Here is an 18,581-nt window from a genome sequence, read left to right on the forward strand (position 1 = left end):
CTAGCCACACTTTTCTGTCAAGTCAAACTCATGTATGATATAGTTCACCACCTAGAAGGTGAGGTACGATAGTCAGTTTTGTTGTGAATTATTTCATCTGAAACAAATCCCCCCCCAAAACAAGCTCTTCTGATAAGATTACTTTTAACACATGATGGCTCATAATAATATGGGGTGTGTTTCTCATATCATGGTCCATCATGCAATTTGAATACATCAAGATACTTAAAGAGGTCATGTTGCCTTATCCCGAAGAAGAAATCCCAAACAAACAACCTAAAACACACCAGTAAGAGAACAGCAACAAGATATTAAAATTACAGCACAACCCAATCCTCTGATTTATTCCAATAGAAAACTTGTGTTTGGGTGATGACATCACATTTCTGATGCAAAACCAAGAAATGCTGAGGAACTGTAGCCTAGTTATCCTGGGCTAAAATACCAGTTCACAACATGGATATAAAATTGATCACCAAATGTTGGTTCAGTATTTTGGTGTTGATGCGATACATGTTGATCACCTGGATTCTTGTGCCTCTCATGATGTCATCAACCCACTTACACGGTGGTTTGTTTCTTCAAAAAGCTTTTAAAAACTTACAAATTCTCAGTTTAAATGCATATGTAAGCAGGGTTTGTTAATGAAACAAAATACAGCACTGGAAACCTTTTTTTTTTATTATTAGGAAGCATTGAGATGTTTACTAGTGGAAACAAAAGTGCATAATGTTTTTAAAACATCTGGTGTTTAAAAATTGAGAATCATGTTGTACTCTGGCTGCAGGAGTTTAGAAGAGTATCAAATGCAATCATAGCTTACTCAGTCTTTTATGCAGAATTTTTTTGAAAAAGGCTAAAGGATCCACAAGATCAAAACCAACATCAAATTGAGGTTTTTTCTTTAGCGCGAGAACAGCAACCAATGTTGCCAACATAGCCGTCAGTCCAAATATGTGATACTGGCTTCCTGAAGCAGGGTCTCTAAAGTAAAATGAGTGCAGCGGTCCAGTCATCCCAGCAACACCATGGGTAATGCAGTGGTCCTTCTCTCTGGTGAAGAAGTCCAGCGGGACAGCAAACACGGCACTAACCTCTGACGGGTTTGGGGTTGGAGTAAATGTTTCCTTTATAAAACCAACAACAGGGCTCACCAACAAGCCTCTCTGTTGAAGAAGATGAAGAAATCAGAGAAAATGATGGATCTAGTGCTCTGACACAAAGTGTATTAGGTACAAGTACTCCTCTACCTTGCTGAAGACTGGAAACAATGTGCAGACCACCTCGACCTGATCAGGCGGTAAACCTATCTCCTCCTGTGCCTCTCTTAGGGCTGTGTCGACGTCATCCCGGTCACTGGGGTCTCGCTTTCCACCAGGAAAACACACCTCACCAGCACCGGTCCTCAGCTACACAGATGAAAGAAGGTCTCACATAAAGCTCAAACTGAAAGGCAGCATTTGTCCTCCACAGAGACGTCGTCACAGGTTACCTCCTTTGAGCGTAGAGTCAGGAAGGTGTGCAGCTGTCCGCCTCTCACAAACAGGGGGATCAACACTGACGCTTTAGGCAGGACCGGAAGATAGGAGAACTTATCTCCAATGTCAAACCGCTTTAAAGTGGCTACTGTCTCCTCTTTTAGATTCATAGTGGTACCATACATTAAAGCTTTTCGACCGGCGACGAAATATCTTAATTTCTGTAAAACAACAAACATAGCTTTTTTTATGGCTTTAAATAGTTTCCATTTAAATCAAAGGAGTGAAGCTAGCAAAGATTTACCTCACAAGCTACTGGGGTCTACAGTAGTTGACAGCTGCTACGACCGAATTGAATTGTATTACATTTGAATATATGCTGTTAAAGTAAATACCTTATTTCCAATTAGGAAAATATTAAAAACTAACACTTTGAATAAACATACTACGCGAATTGACGATTCACACTAGTTCCGGAAGTCTGTTCACCTTCGTGGTACGCGTAGCTAACGCCGATTGGTGCTTTCTCCGAAAGACCCGCCTCATTTTTTTCCAAACAACAAACCACCTGACCTGACAGAGGAATGACAACCAATGATATTAGAGCACGGTCTTGATTTGTCGACGCTGCCCGGTAGAAACGATACGTCAACGCGGTCGCCATACTGTGAGTGGCAAGAGTTCCTAAAAATGTATACCAGACTGGTGGAAGACTGATTTTTAGATATACAATTAAATGTTTACACATAATTAATTTTAATTATTTATTTTTGGTATCCAGTTGTATATGCTCAGCTGTAATATAATAGTCATGTTATAGTAGTACCTATTGTGACCACTTAGACAAATTAACCATATCTACAATGCACTCAAGCTGACATTAATTTACCTGTACATAAAAGATAACTTAAATTAATGCATTTTTGTTATCCTAGTTAAACTGTAATTAATTAAACTGTACTGTTTGTCAGAAAAATATTGAATGGATGTCTTTCTGGTGTGGCAGCATTATATTATTTATTCTTCATATGAAGTAGTGGTATGTATTATAGGCATTATTAAGAGAAGTAATAGATGTAGTAGTACTAGTCAGGTTCAAATACTCACTAAATGTATTGAGCAGATTAATGTCTGGATGGGCCAAAACTTCCTCCAACTAAATAAAAATAAAACCGAAATATTAGTGTTTGGGCCAAAAGAGCATAGACTAAATATAATCACCCACCTTCAGTCCATTGGATTAAAATGTTCTGACGAAGCCAAGAATCTGGGGGCGATCATGGATCCTGATCTGAACTTTAATAACCACATCAAATATATCATAAAAACGTCATACTACCATCTAAAAAATATTGCTAAAATTACACGACTCATGTCCCCACAAGACTCTGAAAAATTAGTTCATGCCTTTGTTTTTAGTAGACTCGATTACTGCAATGGAATTTTTACTGGATTATCAAAAAAAGCAATAAGACAGCTCCAGCTTCTGCAGAATGCTGCTGCAAGAGTCCTAACTAAAACAAAAAGAGATCAGCATATCAGTCCAGTTCTAAGATCCCTGCACTGGCTGCCTGTTGCTCGAAGAATAGAATTTAAAATCTCCTTAATGGTTTACAAAGCACTTCATAATAGAAACCCAGACTACATTTCTGATCTTCTTCAACCATATGTACCACTCAGACCTTTAAGATCATCAGAATCAAACCTTCTAACCATTCCAAGAGTCAGAACTAAACACGGTGAAGCAGCTTTTAGTTTTTATGCTCCAACACTCTGGAATAAGCTTCCTGCTCACTGTAAGACTACCCCTACCTTGAGTTTATTTAAAACAAGGTTAAAAACCTTCTTATTTGACGTTGCCTATTCTTAAATTTGTATTTATTATTATTATTATTTTTTTTTTAACTATATTCAAATTTGTAATGTTTATTTTGTTTATTCTTATTCTGTTGTATGTTGTTTTTAACTTCTTTGTACAAGCACTTTGAATTGTCTTTGGCTGAAAGGTGCTATATAAATAAAGATGCCTTGCCTTGCCTAGTAGTACTTCAATTTATAACAAAATATGTTGAAGAAGCAGCTGAGGAAACAGTGAACTAGGAATAAATATATTTAGGAAGCTGGTTTAAGGAATATTTTTGGGATTGCAAGATGTTGCATTATCCTGTTGAGTGTGACTATCAGAAGTACTTTTTTGTATCGGGTCATAATAAAACACCAAAATGCCACATAAGCAATTAAATATAATAAAATATACGCTTTCCCAAAGCCAGTCTAAACAGATGAGTCTTCAGGTATTTCAAGAAGTCCATTAAGTCCACCAAAAGACTGTCGCATTCACTTTTAGGTTTGACTTTAGAAACAAAATGGGCACTTGGTCATAAAAGATTGGATATGAGCAGCAGCAACACTTAGATTAGCTTTTGCATTTAAATTATGTTAAACTGGTAAAAGCGAACTCACCGCCAACTATTCAAGACAAGGTGCATTCATGCTTTCATGGCATTTACTCCCAACTTCTGACAATACCATCTGGATGTCGCCCTCTGAAATCATGACTTATCAAACTGAGTGATGAGTCATGAGAGAGTGAAGTAAATGCTCTTATGCAAAATGAAAAGTATTAGACATAAGTCAAACAACGTTAATGTTTTGGAGTGACAATTGCAAATGTCCAATCTCACTTTATGAAAACGTGTTGACAGAACTTTACAGATGTGTGAGAAAGGCAGGCTGTAAACACAACTCAGTTATACCACATTTGATAGTAAAAATGTGCCAAAAAAATAAACATAAATAAAGATACACTTAAGGTGAAATGATGAAACAAAGGAATTTCAACCCATAGATAGTTTCAGATTCACACACATCAGCTCTTAAAATGAGAACTATAACTAACTAAGAAACTACACCAGACGAAGGATTCATGGTTTTAATGGGACTTGTATTGCTGTAAACTGTTTTAATGAAAACATGAAATATATTAAATAAAGCATATATTGTATTACAAACAAATTTATAGAACAATGAGAAGTTTTCGAATCGAAAGCACAACTCTGAGGTCAAAAGCTATGAACAGCTCAAGTATACAGACAAGACCTGATTAGTAAATTAAAGACATTCTTTCTTCTCAGTGTCTAAAACAATTTCACAGCAAAAGTCTATAAACATAAATATGGGAAATAATTAAAATTCAACAACAAAAATATATCTAACATACATAATTAATCCCACTTTTTAATAAGGATGAAAAGAAATGTTCTTAAGGTCCATAACATACCACAGGTCATATGTTTTGTGGATTGTCATATATAAAAATAAATAAGATTCAAAAACACAATAAAGCTAAGCAGGGTCCATCACAGTGGTCCAAGTCTTCAGGGAGTCACATCTGCAACACTTTGAACTCATACTTTGTACTTCTCCTTGGCTTGATCATTCAGTATACAGATGTGCTGCAAAAAAGTGAAATCCATGAGAACAAAGTGAATCACTGGAGACGTTTCCTGTTTAAATTTTAAAGAATGAACAGTTCCAAGTCTGTACCCCAGTCAGTGGAGTAACGACAGTTTTTAAAAATTCAGTTATGCACAAAAACAAAGCTTTTGATAAACACCATTTCTATCAAACATTTCCTGCTGCATCTATTTATAAAATTTGCATAAAACAAAAAAAATAAAAAAGGCATCCTACATGCACGATGACTAGACAGTATGTTTCCATATCAAAACCTGAAAACTAAAACGATGAAGCCGCTCGACACATGGAAGCTTTTTACTCAAACAGCTCAGTTGACACTAATTAGCCAGCTGTGCCTTGCACTTCCCCTCCGACAGTCAAGTCAGGCCTCAATGTCATTCAGCTGTCTGACCTGTGAATTTCTTCTCCTGCTAATATTACACAACTTCACTGTTTTAGACTGCAGCCTCACGGAAATAGGAGACAGCAGCAGCTCTCCGACTAGAAGTTGATTTCCTAAACAGCACAAGGACTTTAGCCTCTTCAGTCATACAAGGAGGAGTCTGACTTCATGAGACGTTCACCTTAAAAACAACTCCTATCCTGGCCAAAAACTCTTGTATGAAAGGGTGTTTAAGTCATTTTCTTTGCAGATTAATGTATATGGTCACATCAAGATACAAATCCTCACTTATCTGCTAGATTCACGTGTGAACAAAAATAATGTGGGAATCATTTAAAAGGCCAAAAAGGACGGACTTATACCAGGACTAGATGGCTGTTGGAAAGTCATTTTTAATTTGTTGCAGCCTTCTCTCAAATCATTTGAAGATCTCAGGTGCAAAAAGTGCAAAAGCACTGAGGATTTTCAAGTGGCTGATAGTTTGCAAACAAGTGGACCATGTTACAGTAACGTAATATACTTTGTGCAATTAGCATACAGTTTTGTTTTTTAATTTTAGACAACACACACAAAAAACATTCAACAATTGGACTGAAAAATTACAGTTTCCCATCCATGTCCAGCCTCAAGTCTCTAATGACTGAATGAAATGTTTTCATCACTTGTAGATAAATATTAAATTGAAATCATATACAGTAAATGTATTTGAAATTTTCAAAAGACCTTTTTTGGCTTTTGTCTTCTGCTGTTTTTTGGCGATTTGATTACATGGCGGTGATGAAGGTCTGCATTACCGCCATGTGGTTCATGATGGTTTAATTTTTTAAATAAAAGACCTTTTTGTAAGGATGTGCATTATAGACATTAGACTACAATTTTGAAAAGTACTTGTGAGCAAACACTTCAAGTGATCAACAGGGGGCAGCATACTGAGTCAGTTCACGGTTTGCTGCTATAAAGATAGTGGGGAAGGAAATTACAGACAAATTAATGACAATAACACCAGTATCATTGTCAAGATAAATGAAGGGTGTAGCTGTACATGCATGAGCAGCAACAATTTTGAGACTGAGCTGACAGAGCAGCCAGTGACTGGTATGTTTAGTCTTTGTTGTACTTTTGCTGATTCAAGTTGGAAGTCAAGTCTGAAGTCTGTTTTATTTGACTACATTCAAAGCCAGAGACATTAGTTTCCATATTTGTAGTGATTGGAGTAAAAAAAAAAAAAAGTGTAAATTTATACAGCTAAAATACACCAAAGTGGAACACAGTTAAATCTGTTTTTTTGGGGGCGGGGGGTTGCATCACTTACACTGAGATCTCTGAAGTATTCATTGTAGTCCAGAGCGTACCCCACCAGGAAGGCATCCGGTACTTCAAAACCAATGTCTGCAAAAAATATAGAAACTCACTGCAAGTTATTTAAGGAACCCTGGCTATTCTTAGGTGCATCAGGGGTAAAATGATCAGACATTCACTCTAATTGACTCTGTAGTGAAGAAACCATCATTGGTCGCCTGCCGTTTCTGCAAGGCTATGATTAAGGTGTCAGTCGGGCATTAGCGGAAAGTCAAAAAAACGCTTACAGTAACAGCTGTCCTAGAGGGGAAATCTTGAAGAGATTATCCCACTCAAACCTAAAAGCCTTACGTAACCACAGACTCTGTGAACTGGGTGCAAGCAGGCATGAATTAGTACAAAAAATAAATAAATAAAAAATGTTGTTGTAGATTTTCATTAAACCAACACTAATCCTGCTTTTACCAAAGAACAAGAGGCACAGCTGAGTGGCAGGCATGAAATGAACACCATCACTATGAACTGCAACACACTAGTGAGTAAAGAGATGCTCACAGTCTGGTCTATAGCCCGAACTCCTTGGAGTCCTCTTCACCAGAAGGCTGGAAAGATAATTTAGAAAATATTGGAGAAATTAATCAAAAACCTTAAAAAAGAAAAAAAAAATCCAGGCAGCCTTTTCAACACAATAACAAGTAGAAATATCCTGCAACAGCTTAATATTTTTTATGAAGCGTTTTGCCTTGCACTATTTTGGTTAGTATATAGTCTATGTGGGAATTTTTTTTTTAAAATCTGTATTTCTTTTTTTTAAAGACCTCAGGAAAACATAAGAGGAAAAAATATCCTCTGCCTCCACAGAGCAGTTTATAGAGCAGCAGATTAACTCTTAAGTTCCTCCCTCCCTCTGTCACATTACATCTCTAATTCAGGTATCCATTAGCTAAGAGCACTGTTGACACACTCTGTACGATGTACTAGTCAGTTAAAGTTGTGGTGTGCAATTCAGCTGTCTGTGCCTTGTGCTGCATCAGGGTGGCGCCTACCTCACAACTTTAACCATTTTGGGATTGCATTCACTCAGCAGGGAAAGTAATGTCTGCATCGTCCTTCCAGTCTCTACGATGTCCTTACATAGCAGCAGGAAGTGGTCACAAAAAAAAAAAAAAACAGAGAGATGCACTTCTTAAATGTAACATTTGTGAAAATAGGAACTACAGATGACTGTGTGTGAGAATGCTTAATAGAAGCAAGCAAACTGAGTGGACAGTGACAACCACAAGCTCTAGTCTGGTAAACTCTAGAAATTTGCTTTGCAAAACACATGTAAATCAATTATCGAGGTATTTTTACTCTAGTCAGGTGATAAATGCCAAGTTAAACAAACATTAGACCTGCACATCCACCAGACTCTTACCTCAACGATTAATATGTTCTGCAGGGAGGAGAAAAAGCAAAAGAAGTAGTAAATATCCAGATTTACTGCAGAGAATGTATGAGCTCATGCTTTGGAGAAGACTCACCTTCCCTGCTAGGTTGGAAAGCTCGTCTCCTCCTATCACTCTAACACTGTTTGTTGACTTATCATTCTAGGTGACACATACATAAAAACATAATGACTCACTTCAGCAACTCCAGATTGGGATTCAAATGTCCAAACTCACTCTGCACAGCCTACTAAATCTCCACATTATGCGCAATGCAGAAGGAGACTTATCATTTATAGATCACTCTCACTGGTATCTTGCCAATGCGGTGCACAAGTGGCTCCAGGAAATGTAATGAGTAAGGTAGCTTACGCAGTAGCTCTTCACTCTAATGAAATCCACCGTCAGTGGGACTGATTTATCGCTGTTGTGGTTGAGCACTTTAATGTAGTCCAGGAGGTCTGCAAAGAACTTGTAGCCCCCCTTCAGCACACACAGAGCCACGATGTGGTGTCCCCCCATGTCCTGGATTATGTCACGGGCCAGACGCTCCGTCCTGCAGGAAAGAGGTTGACACGCTGCAGTAGCAGGGAGCATAATTTACTCAGGAAATCAAGAAAAGCTTTTTAGCAGCCCCACCTTTCAATTAATGCATCATATTGTTACTTTTACTTTTTTTCATATTAGTTTGTGACATAAATTTCATAATTTTCTGTAAATAATATACAGCAGTTCGAATACGAAATGGTTTTTTTTTCAGTCTGGGGTTTTATATACATGCTGACTGATAAATATCAAGTATGCAACTAATGAAAACCCAAAATTCAGGAACAGAAAATTACTTACATGAGACCAATAATAAAACAAACATATTTTTTTCTTTACAAATTGTACTTTGGTCAACTTAAACATAGATGGAAAAAGCATAAGTCACTAAATTCTTGCTAAAGGAGCTGGGAGTTCACAGATCTAAATATGGTATTGGAAAGTTCAGGAAGGAAAAAACAAACAAACAAAAAGTGGTATAAAAGGTTGCACTGCCAACAGAGTTAGCCTTAGCAGGAGTGTGAGGCGAAGAACATTTAAGAGTTTGGAACAAGGCAATGAACTCCAGCTGGAGTCTGTGCTGCAAGAGCCGTCACACAATACTTAGAGCCACTCCTGAACTACAGACAGCATCAGACGCATCTTCAATGGACTAAGGAGGGGAAAAAAGGACTGAATTGTTGATCAACGCCAGTCTTTAGAAAAAAAAATGTGCATGTAATTTGGGAATCAAAATCTCAGAGACTAGAGGAACAGTGAAAAGGCTCAAAATCCAAGCTGCTTGAGATCCAGTAAGAAGTTTCCACAATCAGGGTTGATTTGGGATGTTATGTCATCTGCAGGTGATGGTGCCTCAGTGTTTTATCAAGTCGATAATTAACACGCATGCCACACATGCACCACTGATGCAGTAATTCGTTTGAAAAGGAGCCCCAACCCAGTATTGAGTGCAAATTCTGTACAGTACTTGGACATAGCTTTCAGTCGAATGTTTCTACTAAAGCAATGCAACAATGAAAGAAACTGAAATGCAGGTTTTCATTTGTTCTGTCCCAGTAATCAAAATGGACAGAAATAAAAGCTTTAAATATATCACTGTTATGGAAATAAACTTTTTGATCAAGTGTTCACCATATTATCAACAGCAGGACATCCTGAAGGAGTGATCATAGCTGACGTTATAATTCAGGACATATGCAGTGAAGGAGAGTGAGATGTCCAGAAGCTGACTCGACAAATATACAACAGGTGTTTCCCACTGAGGGCGCCTCACCTGTCCATGATGAGTCCATGGGGGATGATCACCTTGTCCAGATCGCTCTCATAATGTCTGGGCACACAGAATAGGTCTAGATCATGTCCTTTCTCATCATCTGCGATCTGAGACAGCAACAAGCAAACATTTGTCTGGTCAGTCCATTAGGGGAATGCAAAAGCCCACCCAACCACCTGTTTATCCCCCTGAAGAGAAAATGGATTAAGGCGTGCGTGACAGCTGCAGAGCAAAATTAAGACGAGAAGGATCTGAGCAGGAGTCTTCTCTGGTAACGGCCTACAGCCGGTAGCCGATGCAGCTCATAAACCACACCCTGACAAGTGAACAAGTTATCACAGCTCCGCCGGCTGGGGGCCCACAGCCTCACCTGCAGATACGAAGCCATGTTCCTCCGTTCCGTTCAGCCGCAGAGATTTATCCCGGAGTCATGCCCAGCTCTTAAAAAGAGGAGAAAAGGAGGAGCCTGGCTGAGCTGCACCCCTCCTAAACCGATGCTTCCGGCCGCGACGCTCCTCCGCTTCCCGGTCGGGGTTTAAGCTCTCTACGTCAGAATCCAGTTTACCTGCCCAATAATCTGATTTCTGCGACACAACCGCGGATTAAATGCGCTATAGTGGCGCTGCCGGCGTTTTAGGAAACTGCCGCTGATGAAAGGCGAGTTTTGAGCCTAAGAGGCGAGATGACGCAGTAAAAAAAGACATAAAACAAAATTGAAGACGTTTCGGTTCCGAAGTAAGCGCGCCGCGTTCACTGCGCACTGATCTGGCTTTATAGTAGATCTCGGATTATTGTAGTATCTTATTACAGCAGAAAGGAAAAAAAGATATATGTCTATGAAATAATTTGCGAATAGGGTTTTTGTTGTTGTTGTAAATTTCTACTATTTAAAAAGCGCTCAAATATAAAACGCCTTAAAAAAGACCATTTGAGTTTTTAAACCAATATTTAATTGTATCTAACATTTTCATCAATATGCTTGATGAAAATTATTGATGAAATGTAAAAAAAATAATAATCTAGTTTAAAAAGTGCAGAGCCTTTTGACTAGAGCCATGTGGGCACTCGCCCAGAGCAATATCTGTCGGGGGCACACGTGCCAGATTGAAATGTATTTAATCTGTCAACAAGTCTCAATAGCCCACCAGTGTTGATTATAAAGAAAGTATTGTGTGATTTGTGCTTTAGATTTTATTCCACCTCAAGAATTTAGATGATTTCTTGCATTTTAATTAGTTGGCGTAGTGGCAGGAGGGGATTCTGCCACTGCTAGTGGATAAACCGTTTATCTGCGTTAAGTGCTGTCATTTGGTTCTCTTATAACTAGAAATTCAATAATGTTGAGATGGAATGCATCTGTGATAATTTTTCACATATTATGACATTTGTCATAGTATCTGTTGCATTATGTGGTATATTTGCCCAAAGCAAACATCCTATAAGATCACACAAATTACATAATAATTAGGTTGTTTTCCATCCTGTGCTGCAAATTTTAAAAAATCAGAAAATCTTAAGTTTTTAAAATAGCTTAAGTTTTCCCTCTTTTCCCTGCAGTAGTTATTAGAAGTAATGTCAGCATTTCTGCTGATTAGGTAAAAAAGTGTGATTAATAATCATTTGCCATCAATCACATTACATGAAATCAACTGATATATGAATCTAACCTGTAAAACAAACAGCCTCTTATTGCGGTTTGTGATCCAGATTGTTCACTGGGTTAGTAAACAATTTACCTCAGAACCTGGACAGATTATAGGATCCATTATAATACTAATAGACATTTTTAAGAAGTTATTTAAAGTGTACTCTTGTAGAATCAGAGCCAGTTATCAATGCAGCTTCTAGGTAATCTTAATCTACAAACAAACCACATACTGGTTTATTTAATCGCGTGTAACGCTAAATACAAATAAATACGACAACATGCATCATTGACCTTTTCCTTTTCACTTCAGTTCAACTGGCCATCTAAACATAATGCAATTAAACAACTCCTTTGCAAAAATTTACATAGTTTGAAATTATATCTGTCAACAAATATATCCAAAAAAACAAGCAAGTTTTTTATTGACTTTTTTTTATGACAAAAGGCGAACAAATCTACAAAAACAAACTTTTACTTTGCTCCGGATTTAATGAGTGATACAGAAACAATATCCTTTTTACTCCATTTTACAAAACACCAAGAGGATGGCAACTATGAAAACACATAAACATGTTCTCACAGCTCAGAACACTGGAGAGCAAATGTCATCATCTCGTTACGATAATAGCAGTCTTTGAGTGGCAAGTTGTTACCAGGAGGCCAAATCTCAAATGACACAATTCCCCATTTAGAGTCCTACTTTTAGTCTCAGACCCACATACAGACGGGCAGAAAGTAGAACACCATCCTGCTGAAGATGGTGTGATTTGAGAGACCACAGAGGAAGAGCACTCATTTCTTCTTCTTCTCATCTTTTTTGGCACTATCAGCCTTTTCTTTCTCCTTGTCTTTGTCTTTTTCATCTTTTTTCTCTTTGTCATCCTTCTTCTCTTTCTTCCCTTCCTCCTTTTCCTGCCCTTCCTTCTTTTCTGCGTCTCTGTTGGAAATCTTGTTGTTGATCAGGTTGTGCAGGGCCACCACAGAGCGAATGAGCGAGGCCAGGTAGACCACCAGCATCTGGTCGTTGGTCTTCAGGTAAAAGGCTTTGGTGAACTCCTGCAGCAAAATGTATTCAATAACAAAAACATTTTTTTTTAAAAATCAGCTCATCAATACCAATATATCCTGAATTTCAAAATATTTATTTCACATAACGCATACATTTTAAATAGATTTTTTCCCCTAGTTGGGTCTTAATATCTGTATGGACAATAAATTATACAAAACCACAATGCAGACGTTGACTTTGAGCCAGCAGAGTAAAAAAAAAACACACTACTTTATTGAATTTTTTTTGATCCAGTTATAACAGGTCAAATAAGAAAAAAACAAAGACTTTGTTTGGTTTTGGGTCAAAACCAAACAAAGTCTTAGTCATTTTTTACTTTTTTATATGAATATCTGAGTTCTCCCACTCAATAGCTGAAAACTGTGGCCACAGAAAACACATTTGTTTACATTCTGTATTTTTCTTTAACATAAATCATTTTTTCCAGTTTTAATGAATTTAAATTACTTTGGTTGGACTCTAAGGCCTAGAATTAAAGAATTAAATAACTAAAAACACAAAATGTAGGGGAAATGGTTTTTAACTGAAACCTAGAGTGCTGTAAGGTTTTGAAAATTCAGATTCTATCTTTTAACTAGCAGTGGGTATTTTTGCAATATTGCAAGACATAAGTATTAACAACCTCAACCAAATTGAAAGTATGTTGAAGCCACTATCCAGAACCTGTGAAAGCCAATCTTAAACTCCACATAGAGGAGCAAAATGCTTTCTAAAACAGGGTTTCATGTTGAGTTGAGACCAACAACGAGCCGTTTAGCCACATGTTCAAGGAGCGGACACAACGTACAATACAGTTACAGTAAGTAATTGTCAGTCAGCTGCAACATCTTACCAGTAGGTTTACATCTGGCAGCAGGTTGAAGACATCCTGCAGCTGGTAGATGATCTGATGGTTAATGGGAAGTTTTCCTGCAGCCACTCTCTCTAGGTAGGAGCGGATGTCCAACAGCTTTGAGTTGAGTCCCTTCAGGCCGTGAACTTGGTTTGTGATGCGCTGTGACAGAGTTCCCACTGTGGTGTCCTTGATGTCTCTGGAGTCAGGGTACAGCAGAGGAGAAATCAGGAAGGAGATGAGTATTTTGTCTTAATCAAGCGGACTCAAACATGTCTCAAGGGTTTGTCCTAAAGCAGCACAAGCATTAACTATGAAGAGTAATCACTCAGGGTGATGAAGCAGGTGGCGAGTTTGTGTTGTACCTCAGCAGATGCTCCACTCCCACTTCTTCTGCTTCTTCAGCTCCAATTTCACTGGTGACGTGTTCAAATGTCTTAGACGTTGGAGTGCCATCCTAGAAAAAAAATACACGGTCAATAATTTTTTTTATATGCAAACTAAACAAAAATATATGTTTAAACTAGACTTAACGCACTACTTACATCATGTATTTCCTCCACTGAAATGTATGCTTCTGTGGGAAGTCCAAGATCTTTGGGCTTCACATCGATGATGACTAAAACCTGGTGGGAAAGTAGGGGATATGGAAGGCGTTCATCACCAGAACGAACAAAGACATGTCCAGATGAGGTGACAGCGATGCTTACCGAGTTGGTACAATACCGCTTGATGAGCTCATTGATGGCAATGTCATTTTTATGGAGCTTGGGTCCTGTGTGGTACCACCCAACTATCCTTTCTCGGGCTAAAAAAGCAAAAAACGGTTAAAAACAGGTGAACACAAAGTAAAAAATGGCCCAAAATGATCCAACACCAACGCATGTTCACTCTCTTACCATTAACTTTCTTAAACATGCCATACATGTTCTCAAGGTAGTCATGATCCAGGAACCATACAGAGTCGTCCTTATCGTCTTCATCAAATGGCACTAAAAAGACACAACACAATGTTTTGTCACACAAGCATGTTTAAATTTAAGCAATAAATTATGTTGCTTTCTGGCGTCTTAAGACTTATTTTTAAATTCATGACAAAACTTGCATGACATTTAGAACCATTTTCTTTTGAAATATTACAAAAAGGATTTTTGGGTTTGTTTTACTTTGGCCCACCTCCTAATGTTTAGGGTTATCGCTTGTCATTTTAATAGATAACCAAAGTACAAATGAGTTACGTTCACTAATTGGCAACAATTTTATGCATGCAGTAATCAGGAGAAAGACTTGGATGCCCAAAATTGTTCCGTGATAAGGATCAAGTAAGGGAACTGTGAGATATTTTTTCTTTTATCGAGCGGTCCATCAAGATCCAAACAATAGAAATTTCTTATTTCTATTATTTGACAGAAAGTCAGATAACATACTGGATTAGCCCACTATGTTATCTGAGCTATCTATAAAAATTTCATTAAATAGCAAACTAAAAGCATATGTTTTGAAAATTTCGCTTTGAAAACACTTCTTAGTAGCTTAGCTTTTTTTAAGTGTCTGTTATCCTTTTAATTTTTGTGTTGGTTTGTAAAGTTGATTTTATTTTTTTATTTCTACCATTGCAACATTTTACTTTGGTTACTGTACAGTACTTTAGTCAGTCTTGTTGATTTTGAGATGGTTTGTAAATATATTTCACCGACGACAATCCTTTAGTTTTCACTGTATCATTTCATGCTGATACTTACCTGCAAAACTATTGGAGACATCAAGAACCTTTTTGTGCCATGATCCCAGGAGAACACCCACCACTCGCTTCTGATTTCCAATTTTTCCTATCCTGCAGTTAAAATAAACCAAAGAGTTAAATGTGGGTAAATTAAACTTGATTAACTTTTGTAATATACCAACATGCTACTTTAGATGTCATCTGATCCAATACAAAGCTGCACAAATAGTTTGCAAATCCAGACACAACATGCTGCCCCTAAACATGTAAAATTTATTCCTGGACAGAAAAGGTGAATAAAGGAGAATTACGTTTTTCAAATCTTCAGCGCAAGGACAAAATTAAACATTTTTTTTTTTAAATCCAAAAGAATATTAAAAAAATTGTATTACTTGATAGACAAAATTTACCAGTAGCTAAAAAAAGCTAGCTCAAACAGAGTGTAGTTTGCATGTAGAAAGGTTTTCTTCTATGTATTGGTATGAATGTAAGTCTACATACAGACCCATTCAATAGTTTTGTTTACTGAAAAGTTTATTTATTTCAGTAACTCAACTTACAAAGTACAACACAGGTTAACTACAAATCGATGATTGCAAGCTTTTATTTCTGTTCATTGTGATCCTGCTTCATCTGCAGCAAATGAAAATGCAATATCTAAGGTTACAAAATTACATAATAAAAAACATTGACATTCACAAAAGAAGGCTTGTTTAATACCCACTTAAATGTTATTTTAAGTGGGTAAACACCATCCAAACAATTTATTGAATATCACAGACGTGACCATGGGTATGCGTCAGTATGGATGTGTACTCTTTACATGTGTTGTAGGATGCATGGACAATTATAGCATGTATAAATAAATATGTAGAGTGTGCGCTTATGTTTATAAAGACAGAATTTAGCTTATAGGATAGGACATGCGAAGTATTTTGCTTCCTACTTCATTTCAAAGATAGAAAATAACTAGCATCTTGGAATATGGGCATGTGAATATAACAGTAAAGTGTAAAATCTGCATTAGATTACGTATGTGTATATACTGTATGTACAAAGTCAAAATGTAACCAAATGTATATAAACGCGGCCGTGAGCTAAACTAAGTTTTCACTTTGAGAGGCTTTAACAATACATGAATTATCACTACTGTATCAATAAAGAATCAATAATTGAAATCATGAATCATAACTAAAAACGAGTTAAGTTGTTGACCAATTTAATGTATATATATATCAAACACTTCCAACTAGCTAACTAAGCTATTTAGCCTTGTCATTTCTCTCCATTCATTTTCAATGGGGCTCTGACTCAGCAAGGCTAACCTTAGCTTAGCTATGCTACAGTGAGCGGTTAATGGACAATTTCGCAACAAATAGTAGCGTTAAGACGAACATAAATACAAATCTCACTCACCTGTTAAAGTGATCGACCACGCTGAGCAACACAAGCGGATGAACCACCACATTTTCTACCGCTAATTCTGGCATTTTTGCGACGAAGCCGAACCACACACCAGCTAAACAGAATGCCCACTACACTTCACTTCCGACTGCGTGTGACGTTTCTTCCGTTTCCCTAGGCAACAGAGAAACTCAAGCCGTTGGTACAGCTCTCAGAGAAAATGGTAAGAAAGAAACACGGTTAACTGTATTAATGTCGTTACTTTCTAATAAAAAAAATAATATGTCTTCTATTTTGAAATAGCAGAAAGGTCTCAATATGTTGTAAAAAATATCTCCTTTGTATTTAGCTGATATAAATGTTTAAATTCAAGCGATTAAACGTTATTTCTCTGTTTTTGACGTTGCTTTGTTTTTTTCACAGGCTGATGTTGAAGAGACTCTGAAGAGGATTGAAGGGCATAAAGGTGTAATTGGAACAATTATTGTAAACTCAGAAGGTAGATAAAGTCAAGAATGAAATGATCCAATAAGTCTCTCTCTTACAATCTGAACGGATCTGAATGGTTACTCTATCATCTTTTTTGAAGGTCTTCCCATCAGAACAACTTTGGATAACTCCACAACGTCTCTTTATGCAAGACTTCTTCGCAGCTTCACTACGTTGGCGAGGAGCGCAGTCAGAGATGTTGACCCTCAAAATGACCTCACCTTTGTGCGCATTCGCTCCAAGAAACAAGAGATCTTGGTTGCTCCTGGTGAGATCAGCGTTAATTTCATTGCTCACAAGCTCTTCATAGCTAAATTAATAGTCCTACTGTTCTTACCACAGTTCTTTCTGTCTTTACAGAGAACAACTATCTATTGGTTGTTATCCAAAACCCATCTGAATAGCTGCCAGATATCAAGCCTTCCTCACATGATGGGTTATTTTCAGAAAAATCTTTTGCGTCACATAATCCCTCTTTTTTGTTCAGCGTGTGTTGCTTTTTAAAACATGGCATGTCATGTGTTTTGCCTCCTGTAATTATTCTCTTTCATTTTATTCTTATTGACAGAAAATGCTATGTGGAATAAAAGTAATTTCCTCTAAGACTGCGGTTTTCTTAAAGTTGTGTTTTAGAGCAAACTGCCAAGTTTTTTACACATCTTCAACTTTTTTGTATTTTATAAGTTCCAAATAGAAATCGCTGTATTTTACTGAGACTAAATGTGATAAATCAGCATGTAATTATGAGGTGGAAGGAAAATTACATGGCTTTTAATTTTTGGTACAAATAAAAGAAGATTATAATTTTACACAGCTGTTTTCAAGTACCACAACAGACAAGTCAGCAATAAAGTTGTGAAGAAATTTAAAGTATATTCAGGTTAGTGAGAAAAGCCCTGAATATCTCACAGATCACCATTTAATCTGTCATTCAAAAATAAAAAGGGTAATGCACAAATGCAAGTATTATTCACAGAATAGGTCAATGGTATCTCTGGAGGAGCTGCAGAGTCCCAGATTTTAGTTTGAAAAATCCGAACCTTTATGGAAGAGTGGCAGGAAGACAGCTTTCTAAAAGAAAGTCAAAATAAGTCCTGTTTCAAGTTTCCCATCCAAAACTGTGTTTTAGCTTATATAATGATTTTATATACGGTATATATATATATATATACACACATGCTGCCCAATTTATTGTTTTCCTTCCACTCAACTTTCTATGACTTGGATACAGGAGTCCATGAGCAACCGGCATCTTCAGCAATTGCTTTTTGTGGCTTATCCTCCTTTTTGAGGGGATTCAGAGCATCAGTGGCTGTCTTCTGCACATCTGTCAAGTCAGCAGTCTTCTCCATGATTGTGTTGCTACCGACTCAGACTGGGAGACCTTTGAGAAGCTCAGGAAATCTTTGTAGTAATAGTTTTGAGCTAACTATCACTGTAGCGTGTGAGACACTAAATTTTGTGTTTTTATTATCTACAAGCCATAATCATAATAATCAAGAAAAAAACTTGGAACAGTTCACTTCTGTAT

General features: G+C 37.2%; 4 protein-coding genes across 6 annotated transcripts; 1 reads left to right on the forward strand and 3 right to left on the reverse strand.

Annotated features, from left to right (window-relative positions):
• Positions 1 to 659: 659 nt before the first annotated feature.
• nudt7 (nudix (nucleoside diphosphate linked moiety X)-type motif 7) lies at positions 660 to 1,993 on the reverse strand. 2 transcript variants are annotated; one of them, XM_028039061.1, is made up of 4 exons: positions 1,783 to 1,992; positions 1,493 to 1,699; positions 1,251 to 1,409; positions 660 to 1,166 (listed from the first exon to the last, which is right to left on the reverse strand). In XM_028039061.1, exons 2-4 carry the CDS (start codon positions 1,661 to 1,663, stop codon positions 813 to 815), a joined length of 684 nt encoding a protein of 227 aa, XP_027894862.1. In that variant the 5' UTR covers positions 1,664 to 1,699; positions 1,783 to 1,992; the 3' UTR covers positions 660 to 812. The 2 variants fall into 2 exon arrangements, with proteins under 2 accessions (XP_027894862.1, XP_027894856.1); XM_028039055.1 differs by having other exon boundaries at positions 1,493 to 1,993.
• Positions 1,994 to 4,396: 2,403 nt separating this feature from the next.
• Positions 4,397 to 10,647, reverse strand: hprt1l (hypoxanthine phosphoribosyltransferase 1, like). 2 transcript variants are annotated; one of them, XM_028002614.1, is made up of 9 exons: positions 10,256 to 10,647; positions 9,886 to 9,942; positions 8,439 to 8,622; positions 8,163 to 8,228; positions 8,057 to 8,074; positions 7,686 to 7,768; positions 7,195 to 7,241; positions 6,653 to 6,729; positions 4,397 to 4,933 (listed from the first exon to the last, which is right to left on the reverse strand). In XM_028002614.1, the coding sequence occupies exons 2-9, from the start codon at positions 9,891 to 9,893 to the stop codon at positions 4,886 to 4,888; spliced, it is 531 nt and encodes a 176-aa protein (XP_027858415.1). In that variant the 5' UTR covers positions 9,894 to 9,942; positions 10,256 to 10,647; the 3' UTR covers positions 4,397 to 4,885. The 2 variants fall into 2 exon arrangements, with proteins under 2 accessions (XP_027858415.1, XP_027858405.1); XM_028002604.1 differs by having other exon boundaries at positions 9,886 to 9,992.
• A 1,287-nt stretch (positions 10,648 to 11,934) lies between these two features.
• psmd7 (proteasome 26S subunit, non-ATPase 7) lies at positions 11,935 to 16,733 on the reverse strand. The gene is made up of 8 exons (XM_028001354.1): positions 16,574 to 16,733; positions 15,177 to 15,268; positions 14,334 to 14,426; positions 14,145 to 14,242; positions 13,980 to 14,060; positions 13,800 to 13,891; positions 13,435 to 13,633; positions 11,935 to 12,589 (listed from the first exon to the last, which is right to left on the reverse strand). The coding sequence occupies exons 1-8, from the start codon at positions 16,645 to 16,647 to the stop codon at positions 12,326 to 12,328; spliced, it is 993 nt and encodes a 330-aa protein (XP_027857155.1). The 5' UTR covers positions 16,648 to 16,733; the 3' UTR covers positions 11,935 to 12,325.
• LOC114134622 (dynein light chain roadblock-type 2) lies at positions 16,704 to 17,653 on the forward strand. Its single transcript, XM_028001360.1, has 4 exons — positions 16,704 to 16,784; positions 16,985 to 17,060; positions 17,151 to 17,318; positions 17,411 to 17,653. The coding sequence occupies exons 1-4, from the start codon at positions 16,782 to 16,784 to the stop codon at positions 17,452 to 17,454; spliced, it is 291 nt and encodes a 96-aa protein (XP_027857161.1). The 5' UTR covers positions 16,704 to 16,781; the 3' UTR covers positions 17,455 to 17,653.
• Positions 17,654 to 18,581: the final 928 nt, after the last annotated feature.

Source organism: Xiphophorus couchianus, chromosome 2, assembly GCF_001444195.1.
Source record: "Xiphophorus couchianus chromosome 2, X_couchianus-1.0, whole genome shotgun sequence".
In the NCBI taxonomy this organism is placed as follows: domain Eukaryota; kingdom Metazoa; phylum Chordata; class Actinopteri; order Cyprinodontiformes; family Poeciliidae; genus Xiphophorus; species Xiphophorus couchianus.